This window comes from Octopus bimaculoides, chromosome 1 (assembly GCF_001194135.2).
Source record: "Octopus bimaculoides isolate UCB-OBI-ISO-001 chromosome 1, ASM119413v2, whole genome shotgun sequence".
NCBI classification, from domain to species: Eukaryota; Metazoa; Mollusca; class Cephalopoda; order Octopoda; family Octopodidae; genus Octopus; species Octopus bimaculoides.
Window position 1 is genome coordinate 13942265 of NC_068981.1, and position 11778 is coordinate 13954042.

General features: G+C 33.4%; 1 protein-coding gene across 1 annotated transcript in view; it reads right to left on the bottom strand.

Annotated features, from left to right (window-relative positions):
- The window catches only part of LOC106869364 (glutamate receptor), a 695940-nt gene that overhangs the window by 143892 nt on the left and 540270 nt on the right, over nt 1-11778 (bottom strand). The window contains exon 5 of the mRNA XM_014915088.2: nt 11350-11403. Coding sequence (XP_014770574.1) covers nt 11350-11403 — 54 coding nt within the window. The remainder of the gene's footprint in view (nt 1-11349; nt 11404-11778) is intronic.

Below are 11778 nucleotides of genomic sequence, written 5' to 3' on the forward strand. Positions count from 1 at the left end.
ATATAATGGGACAAGAACGCAAACCATCCGGACAGTTGGGTGATACAAAAAATGGGACAACAAAACATCCAGATAGACGATACAAAGAAAACAAGGACGGGTCATTCGAAGTTTTCTTTCCTCAGTCGAATACCAGATTATATTCGCAATTTTGGCTGATTATATTCGAGACTGCTCCAGTCTGGCTAGCCCCAAGGAAAAACTAAGCTAAGAGCATTAGATTCCTTGGAAGAAAGCAGCAAATATAAGGACGGAAAAAAACCCGACAATGTTGCACAAATACAATAAAAATAATAACAGAACATAACAACAGGTGTCTTTCGACTAAGAACGAATTAAATTAAGCTGGCGTGTGTGGTAATAAAGCCTTACGGCAGTGATACAAGATTTCGCAAGCACAGGGAGGAATATCGATGTTGCACGGACAACGGCCCGCCAAGAAAGAAAGATCAGGCTTGGGGAGGAAGAGAGAGAGAAAGAGAAATTTATCCTTTATGTTCCTTAGAAGCCTAGATTCAGTAGTCTTTTGTGACAGTTCGTAATATATTTCCATTCATACACTGGTACCATTTTACTGGGAACTATATTGCTAATTAAGAGGTCGCAAAGCGAATTATATCAAAATCGATTCCGGGATAATGATTTTATTTTTGTCATTGACCTCGAATACATATATATTAAAGTGAATCCCATCTTAATTTCGTCTCAGAATATAAAGTGGCATAACTATACTGTAGCTTATTTGCTCCAGTTTACTTACTGTTTATTCCACTACAATATCTCATCTATTATTAATAATCCACACATTACATGTCTTAATCTATTCTCTGTTCCTCAAATTTAATATACGTTTCCTATTATTGATTATATGTATTGTCTTCTAGGTATTGTATTATGTCTCCATTATATCCTTGTATCGCAATCTCGGAATAATTACCTATGAAATTATATCAGACAATAGAATGAAATCCGAGCTATATTGATTTTCGTCTCTTATGTATCTACACATTCCATATACACGTAAGTAAAAATACAGGGAAATAAGATAATATTAATTCCTCACACTAGCAAAATACCCCGAATATTCATAACACGTCCGTTGATTTCAATGCTCATCTACATTAATGTTATTTACTCACAATTTCAAACATTTGATATTATTAGTTATTTCTGTTATTACTTCCTTCCAGAATTTAATCCTCTTGATTACCGTGCTTTTATATACTAATTGCATGGATAATCGTAGATATTCAGGTCACTATACGTATGTCATCTCCTAATGTAGAATGGTGAAACTGAAATATTTGAAGAAAAATTGGTGAAGAATGCAGGAGTAAGGAACGATTGAATGTATAACAAGATGCACTCCGTGGAAGCGGAGTGCATTTTGTAGCATTCTTTGGAACCAGGTCATCGAATGGTCTACAAACAACTTATGTGTTCCTCCTTTTTCTCTTCTCTAGAGGCTGACTAAGCCACAAAATGATGTTTCACTTCTCTGTATTGTTTATTTGGTGATTAACTAGAAGTCATCTCTGAGAAATCAGGTATAGGAATTTGTCTGCAATTCTGGGATTTCTACTAATCGCAATATTTTATTCACTCACGGATATATGGGAGATAATAATGAATCTGACGGTATTTCCCCACCGACGGTAAACAGATTGTATATTATTTGCTACATTCCATCGACTTCTGCTAATCTATCACCCTTAACGTGTATGTGAGTTTGTGTAGATATATGTTTTTCGGTATTATAAGATTTGCTCCAGTTATCGATGATCTCAGAAGTATTTACCAGCCTTCATTGATTAAGCTTCATTGTGAGGTCTCTTTTTGCTCCTACCTATTCTGCTAATAGCTATAAGGATAAAGATTTTTCTTCTGCTGGTTAACATATGGTACAAATGCAAGACATTTTAGTTACTATACCTATCCTGCAGGCGTTCAGCTTTGAAGCTTAACATTCGTAAACCTATTTCAAAGAGAATATTAACTGTTATAAACTAACAGTTGTTCTTGACAGACTGAATTAATCGGATTTATATGTATGATTTCTTATGTAAACACAAAATCTTTCAACTGAAACTTCACAACTGGTGACTTCAATTCATTTACATAATGCGAAATTACATATTTAATTAGAGCTACACATTTTGTCCTCCGTCGCATTTTAATCTATTGCTCTTTGGTAGCATTTGTTTCCATCCTTTGAAAATTTACCTTCATGCTATTTTACCTGAAGTGTCTTTTGTCTATAAATTGATATATTGGCACCTGTTATCTCTAGAAATAGTTTGTATGCCTAATACTAAGTTTATAATCGCATTCTTTCTTATTACTTTAACCGAAGAGAAAACTATTCCTTATAATTATGCATAAAATGCATGGTTTTAATGAACCAATTAAAAGAAGAATATATTAATATTCTACATTATATTATCAGTATGTGTCCAAGAGTTCTGTAGCATGTAAATAGTAAAAACTATAAGGTTGGAAGAGCAATTTTGGAAGTTCTCAATGTTAAACCAACACGAAAATAGACCTATTTTAACTGTGTAATAGATCGTATTTAACAATTCTACGTATATACTAATGAATTGTTACTGTCACATATACAATATACAGCTTATTCACATTGTTTTGAATTAATCATGCATTATATTGAAGCTTCTAGGTTTTCATGCTGTGACTGTTTATTTTTAGAAAGACATTGTAGGGTAAGTATGAGAGGTTGGATCTTGTTGGAATGAACATAAGACAGTTTGAATGCTAAATGTTTAAAATTCCTACCAGGTATTTAGTAAGTCTCTTTTAAAGTAATACTTGTATTCAGATGAACAACACAACACGCTCTTACGATTCTTTTCTGATTTATAATATTCTCAGCGGCTTATTATCATCTCAAGGTTAATTCTTGATAATACAGAAATGTTTTTTTTTTATTTCCTTTCATAGAAAAGCTAGCACTCTCCCTTTCTCTGTCTGTCTGTTTCTGTCTCTCCCTTCCTCTCTATATATGTACACACACAAATAGCATTTACATTTCTCAATCACCAGAACTATACATATTTAAAGCCTATTCTTTATAGAATTCACCTTGTCAGATATTAAAATGATTACTTCAAAGACAGGGAAAGGATATTTTCAATATTTGAATAAATGAATAAAAATATAACATTTTGTAATTTATAATATCCTTGGTGATATTATAGGAAATATGCCTTATTCATTCTTGCAGAACATTAAAATATTTTTAGAAATGTTCAATATAGTGAACAGAACTTTTCCCTTTCTTTCTTTCTTTCTTTCTTTCTTTCTTTCTTTCTTTCTTTCTTCCCCTCCTTTCTTTCTTTCCTTCTTTCCTTCCTTCCTTCTTTCTTTCTGTTTAGCAATATTCAAATGGTTTCCTACAATTGTGGTAAAAATAATTAGAAATTGAGAAGAGAACCAGAGTAAATATGCTTGCCCGCTTTAGTCATTTATGATATCCTATGCGTTGTAGATTTAGTATTGTTTTAATTACAGGAATCATTTCGAATTTCTTCCATTTCTAACATAATGGTAAGTTATTCTTTCTGAAGAGCATCACCCATCAATAATATAAATCGTTTCTATTTCAGGATTTACTTTGATCCTAAAGCCAATAAAATTTAATAAGCGCCTCTAATTACTACTTTTTTTTCTTTAAAAAACAAAATCAAGTGGACTTGCACGATATTGATTATCTAATGATAATTAGAAGCATTGATTCCAAACAACAATGCATATATAAACAATAGATTCAGAACAGAATTACAATCAGTGTAGATTGTGAATCACGTGTCTGCATAAAATGTAGAATAATGATTTCCAGGGATAATGAAAATAAAATAAAATCTGAAGCTAATGCAACTAATTACGTTATGAATGTACTTAAAAAATATAAGGTCACAAAAATATTTCTCATTGAAAATTCAATTAGAAGTTGTGGAATATGTTTAATCTATCTACAATAGTTAGATATTTAACTTGAAGATAAGTTCTATGCATTTAGAGTATTATTATTTAGTGTTATTATTGAGTGAAGATCAGGACACGCATGGTGTATTTGAGGATCAGTCCAGTTTCGGTGAAGTGATTAGGTGAGAAAGATTTTTGGAGGGTTATTCCTCTGGTCAAGAAATATTGAGAAAGTATAGGCTTGGAAGTTTAGTGATGACAAAATAAAAAAGTTGCTCTTGGGGTTGGCTTCATTGAACGTGATACACAACCTACAAATTCGAACTAAACATTGCAATAGGGGCAGAGATATGTCGGTGAATCCGTGCTCTCAGGTTGAAAGTATATTGAACGATGAAGCTTTTTTCAGTCAGCCGAATTCTATAGACAACATCAACTAGCATCTATAAATCTTAATACGTTTTCTTGTGAGCGAAGTATCAATCAAAATTTAAGTATCTTCTGAGCGGAAGAAGTGAAGCTTGTATGAGTTATAATGAAAAAAGTCGGATGTGTGGATATTAGTTGTCCACAGCGTTGGAAAATAGTATTTAGCAGTGACATAAATTAGTTTCTCGTTTAGAAGTAGAATAAATTGGTCTGACTTAAGAAGCAGAAATCATCATACTTTTTGGTCATGACTGTTGCCTACATTACTCTAAACTAAAAGTCTTGTCCCAAACACTAGATTTTTCATCTTCTTCGCAGTAAACCAATTTATTACACATGCGTGAATCAATTTTCAAACTGTTGTTCTTTTCTTTTATCAATCTACCTTGAGAGAATGTAAGGCCTTTAATTTACAACGAATTTTCTGTTTTTAAAGGAAAGCAAGTTTAGTAATTCACACCCAACTTTAACCATCAAAACAATACAGAATAATGATGTCTCACATTGGAACGAAGCCATATGTTTGTAGAAAATTGAGCTTACAAATTGTTAACACTTATGTCACAGAAATAATATAGAGACTGAAGTTGTACCAATTCTACTACTTCAACTTGAAGTGAAATGTAATGCAATTAATTTAAATGAATTTGCATAAGGATTTATTGCATTGCGTAAGATGTCACAAACTTGTTTCAGAGTTGTACTGTCGATTAAATTGCAAAACCCAGAACATGTCAAGTGTTTCATTTATCGACTACAGGAAGACTGACTACATAGAACTTCGTATTGAACAGATAGTCGTAACTACATACGCACTCAATGCATTCAAAACGGAGCACTACCGATTCGGCAACCACACTATAATATAACGATTAAGTGAATTTATATAATTGCTTGTTATAAAGTTTGCCTGTGGGATATTTCTATAACTTCATAAAGCATCAAAACTCCAAAGACTTTTGAATACGAACATTATATGAACATTTTACCCATGAAAATGTTTTGCATATTTTTAGACTAATTAATATTTGATTCTTCCTGAATAATAACAGTTACTCTCAGTGGAGTTATGACAGTGAATTACGTGATAATATATTATATCAAATGCATTTTCCTAAATATAATTTCCTTTTTATAGTCGAAGCTAATTGGAAAGAGAGAAAAATGTATATTATCAGTATTAGTGTTACCGAGATGTAATGAATAAATGTTAGAGTTGCCTCTTTCGGGACTTGAAATCAGAAACTAGAAGTTTATTGCTTCTTTTTATGACTTGTCTGGAGGGGCGGTTGCATTCATGACCTTCAGTAATTTTGCGGTGTTGATGAGATAGATGAAGTTGTGTTCATTTTGAAAATCTGTAAATATAGGTGGCGAGAGAACTCTGGAGGGGTGACATTCTGCAGAAAAAAGTTTTCGTTGTACGAGTAACAAGGGAAGAGAGACGAGTGTGTTGGGTGGAGTGGAGTATTGTGTAATTAGCCCTGATGAGTTTGCACTTGCGTTATGTTTAATAGCAGTGAGAGTTGGTCGATTTCTCAGGACGCGCTTACTCATTTGGTTTCGATGACATTGAAGATGTGCAGGTCTCAATTATCTAGGTAGTTCTGTAAAGTGGAACAGGAGTAAAGCTTAGAAGTTAAGTGATTGGGCGTCTGGTGGAGTGAAGTGGAAATAATTTGTAGAAGCGTTCCATAGTATATATAGTGAAAAACGATAATGAGTGAAGAAAAGCTTTACGCAGATATATAGTTTACGAAGCTGCTATGGTTAGAAATAGCAGAGTAAACGTTACTGAGTAGAGATCGTTTTCATATGTCACACAAAAATAAGCTGCGAGAGACCTTCGGCACTAAAGCACAGAATTTAAGTCTTTGGTTCCGATGGTCACATTGTTAGTGTCTTCTCTCGTTTTCAACATGACTGTCAAGCTGGCATGAGTGGGTCATTTTTCGCAGGCGTTATTCACTCGTAGCTTCGATTGTGGCACTGTAATGAAGCTACGAGTGATCAATAGCGGAGTTCGTATTTATGTGCTTTGTTTGTGTAAGATGTGGACGGGAATTCTGAAGTGGATAGCTACATCGCTATTTAAAAGAAAAAGATATAAAGTAGATGGGCTGCAAGTTAGCGTTAGACAGACGGAGATTTATCTGGGGCAAGTGTTAGATAGTTTTATCAGTAGACAGGATTAAGTAGTGATCAGAATCTAAGAGGACCATAATTGGGAATTCATATAAGCCTGTTTTAAAGGCAATAGAAATATAAAGAGTGTTCAAAGTGTATGTCTATGAGGATTAGTGTGGGGACATTAGTAACTGTGGATAAATTATAATTGCATAATTTCCCCTATTTGCTCAATAAGCGTCGGTGTAGGAGGAATGAGTGAGCCAAGAACAGTTGTGAATAATGGAATTATCAAAGCAGTAGACATATGACCTGGATGAAGTTAAGTGGATTGCGGTGGTAATGATACCGCGGAATATATGCATTGCACCATCTCAGTGTTCTACCTAATTACCTGTTATAGACCTTTGTTATTTTGTTGTTGGCAGGAATTGTCTGTCTGTGAGAATCAGAAGCATGATCAATAATCGCAAACTAATCAAGCACTTGTTTTCGGAGCAGATAAATGAATTTATAGATGTAAATAAAAGTGTGACTAATGAATGCAACCTGTGTAGTGGATTTGAACGTAAAAGCTATTAGTCGGGGGATCAGTACTTAATCTATTCATGTATTTCGCCTTTAATGCTATAATGTATGGATATGCAAAAACACATGCCTATACCATATGCCAGTTCATTTATATGCTGCAATGGCATCGAATAGACATTTACTGTCTTTACAGAATGCAATGCATGAATAGATTTCAACTAACTGAATTTCGTTTAAAAAATATTTCTGCTAAGTGCTAGCTACTCGGGACAAAATATTTAAAATTAAATTAAGCTATATATAACATCTTGTTACGAAACAGAACAAGATGGAAAAACTTCTTCAATATTGATTTTTCTTACGATAAAAATAAAGATAGAATTATATAACAAAATGTATTGTTCTATATTCTGTTATACAAATGGAATCGATTGCTTTTCGCGGTTTAGAAAATATTTCTATACTTTTTCTATCTCTTTTGTGTTAAGTTGTCCTAGACAATATCTGCATGCTTCCGAATCACTTATTTCATCCAAAATGTTCTTTCAACAATCTTACTAATAATTTATATGCCATTCTTTCAAAGCCAATGCAAACACGTCATGTTCTTCATACCTCAGCTAGCTTACACACGGAAAGGAAATGCAGCATATTTATTTGTTTCTCTATGATTTTATATAACAAAAAAATAATGAAACAGGAAGAAGAATATAGCAAATTATACAATAGCGACATGGAAAGGAAACGACAAAAAGATTTTAATAACGGAAAATACCATGAATTAATTTGAATAAAATATTATTCAAAATAAAACATACGTAACAATCCTTTGAATATCAGCATTGTGACACGAAATGCAAAATCCAAGTTTTAGCAAGTGCTAATTCTTATACTTTAATAAATCATCATCTAAGTCTTTTCAGTTCAAACCCTGATCCTCTCAGCATATGGACCTTTTTTTCTTTAACAGTAATTCATATTGAAATGTACAAATTATACAAATTACAAAGCCTTCTATAATGTACCTGAACAATCCCCATCTAGCTTCTATAGAAGTCGTGTTGAATATAATAATATATTAACCAATGTCGTCTAAGATGTCATATTTTTCAAAGAGTGTAAAATGTGACTAAAGAAAATCTGGAAGCTATTTATAGTAGTTTGAACAATTATAAAGCAGCTTCCTTAATTTTGCGAAGTAATTTTATTATTATTTGCTGGTTTGAAGAACATTGTTTATGTATAAGAATTATGAAAATATTACATGACAAACACTCCTAAGTTTTGACTTCATCACTTTAACCACATTATTTCTGTAGAGGAAACAGTTGTTTCCAGTTGAATAATTAATATAATGTTCATACAATCGTTCACAAAGGAATGTAGGTAGGGAGTAAGTTTAGGCTGGTTACGTCTTTACTGTTGTTATTTAGTGCCTTGTTTTCTTTCTCTTTCCTTGTACTGAAAGCAAGAAATACATTAAATACAACTAAAGAAATTAGCATCATCCTACGCACATTCTTTTGAGGAATAGATTGGACACACCTAGTTACTAAGGGCTTAAATACTGGACTTTGTACTTCTATCATTTACTCTGTCAAAATCCAATAATACTAAAATCAACAAAGATATTATCACAGCTAGTGCCAGCCTAACAATGAGAAACACCTTGTTTACAGAGTTGTACATGCATGAATAAATTCTAATCACGAACATATCCACAAATTTAATCAACTGAAAATCTTCCAAAACACCTTTCTATAACAACTGGAAAACGTAGTTACCACCCTTAGACCCACACACCCAAAGATGATTTTAACTCAAAGGCGACTATATAAAGGCAAGCCTAACTCTAATGCATTGCACTCCGGTGATGACTTAATTCGCCAAAACTTCAATGTCACTGTCAACATTTTTGTATAAAGAATAATAAAGTTGTACTTTAAAAAAGAATATTGTAAGCCATCAGATTCATGAACAATTCTTTTTTATTATAACTAAATATAAAAAAAATAAACTTGACCATATTTGCATGTATGTGCGTGTGTTTGTGTGTATGTAAGCGGAGGGGTACACGCGCTGAGATGAGTTAAACTAGTCATGTATATACAAATGCATTCTCCTACTTCTATTTATCGAGATGACGTACCAAATTCAGTAATCTCGCGGCAATGTTATATCTGAATATTTATATTTATTTTTAGATTCGATGAAAAATCAGTAGACTCGAAGCATATCAGCCGTTAATGATCTATATGGGTGTCTGTTTGGATTATATTAACAATTCTTTAACAAACAGGGTGTGTGTGTGTATATATATATGGAGAATATTATTATTTTTAAATCTCTGAACGAGAGACATTTACTAACAGTACTCTATAGCAGTACTGCTGGATAGGACGATTGCTACTGTTATTTAGACCCAGAAAACATCGTCTCCAGCTAGCTATACGACACATTATCTTCGCCATTATATTTTCGAACAAGGGAGTTTAGTGTCCCCACTCAGCTCAAAGTGATACACAGTCACTGATCTAATAAATAGAAAATTTATATTTCTAAATCTCCAAACGAGAGACATTCAGCAACAGTACTCTAGAGTAAAGATTATTTGCCATCATAATGTGGCAGCCCTGGTTAGGACGATTGTTACTATTATTTAGCCAGCTGGAGACGATGTTTCTTGGGGCTACATAGCAGTAACAATCGTCCTAACTAGGACTGCCACATTATGTTGGCAAATAATCTTTACTCTCTCGCTGTCTCTCCCTATCCCTCCCCCTCCCTCTCTCTCTCTCTATATATATATATGTGTGTGTGTGTGCGTGTGTGTGTGAGAGAGAGAGAGAGAGAGAGTGTGTTTGCACACACATACACACAGACACACACATAAACATATGTGCATCCGGTTTGTTCAATATAATTGCCAATATAATTATTTTAATAATGGTACTGTGCATACTACCGTTTGTGAAATATAGTTAAGTTAGTTCAATATAAAACTATTGGAATCCATACTTTGTCGAACGATCGATCGATATATATATATATATATATATTACACAGACAGACATCCCAGATATTTGGCTTCTCTAAATTGTAATACTTATCGTTGTCATTATCAAAAATGCTTCGATGAAGCTGTTTCTCTGTGGGAAGTAATCAAACAGTTAAAAGAGAAATACATAATTATAAGCATCTCTATCTTTCTCTCTCTCTCTCTCTCTTACACACATACGCATACACACGCGCTCGCACACTCACTCTCTGTTTAAATGTATATACATGGGTGAATCAATAAATCTCTTTATTTATCTACTGTCGACATAGTAAATGATCCCAGCCTAATATCCACAAAGACCCTCTCCTAGTCAGCTTCAATCTAACCAAAATTTCACCTCCCTTTTTCACCTCTCCTTTTCTTTAATCGTATTCTAAAATATTCTTTTCTACTCCAGGCACAAGGTCCGAAATTTTGGGGGAGGGGCCCAGTCGATTAGTTCGACCGCAGTACACAACTATTACTTAATTTATCGACTTGAAATTTTCAGTCAACATCTTGACCAAAGTAAATAGATGGCTCATCTATGTAGTTTGATCTTAACATGGGCCCCCTCAATCGCTGAGTCCCCCTGCGACCGTAGGGGTTGCAGGGGCTTAGCGACGGCCCTGGATCTAGGCATCTACTAAACAAGCTACCAACTTAATTTTCACAATCCACAAATAGCTAAAATGAATTAAAAGGCAATTATGTTTTCCATTCATAAGAAACCTTCTGTCGTACTTTTTAATAAGAGTCAGCCAGTTTTATTACAGCCATGTCTAAATCATGTACATACTATATTGTATTACATTGTATTCACATTGTAATCTGTTGGTCATGTAAAGCGCCAATCAGTCTCTTGAGTGCTTTGCTTGCTACAAATCTCTGTGCGCTGTACTCTACCTCTCACTCTTTTCATTTCTCTATGTTAATAGCAAAGGGTATTTCTTTTTATCGTTCTCTCTCTCTCGCAGCCTGTGTTGCGTTGTCACACATGTCACTCTCCCATATAAATATTTATACAGATACACGTTCATGCACGCAATCGGTCTTGAGCTACTATTGTATCACTCACTCTACCTCTCATATTTTTTTTTCTCAACCCAGTCACACTGCTTTCCTTTCCTTTTACATACAACGCACAAACACACAATGACACAAACATACACACACGTACATTCGTACATTCGATTTATAATGCATCATAAATGTCCATGAATTGATGACAATTACAAGAGACAAAGTTCAGCAGATGAAGATATAAGCGAAATACTTACCATAGATCCGAGTAAATAATGATATCCAAATTTATTCATGCCGACTTCACTGATCTGAAAAATAAGAAAATAGACATTTTGAGATATAGAATTATATTTTATTAAGAATTATGTTTTTTTGAGCAAAACTTCTTGAACTTATTCTTTTTATTGTTGCTCATGTTAGCCGTAAACTGTCACGTTTCGTTTAGTAGTAACGCATCGATATTGAAAATTCTTTTCTTTTTTTTAATTTTATCTATATATTTATTTATTTGATTTTACTACGAACAAGTTTAGGGACATTTTAATTCTAGGGATATCCGTGTATAGTTTTCTTTTAAAACCGAAGATGAGCCCAGACACAGATTATCATCATTATTATTATTATTATTATTATTATTATTAGTAGTAGTAGTAGTAGTAGTAGTAGTAGTAGTAGTAGTAGTA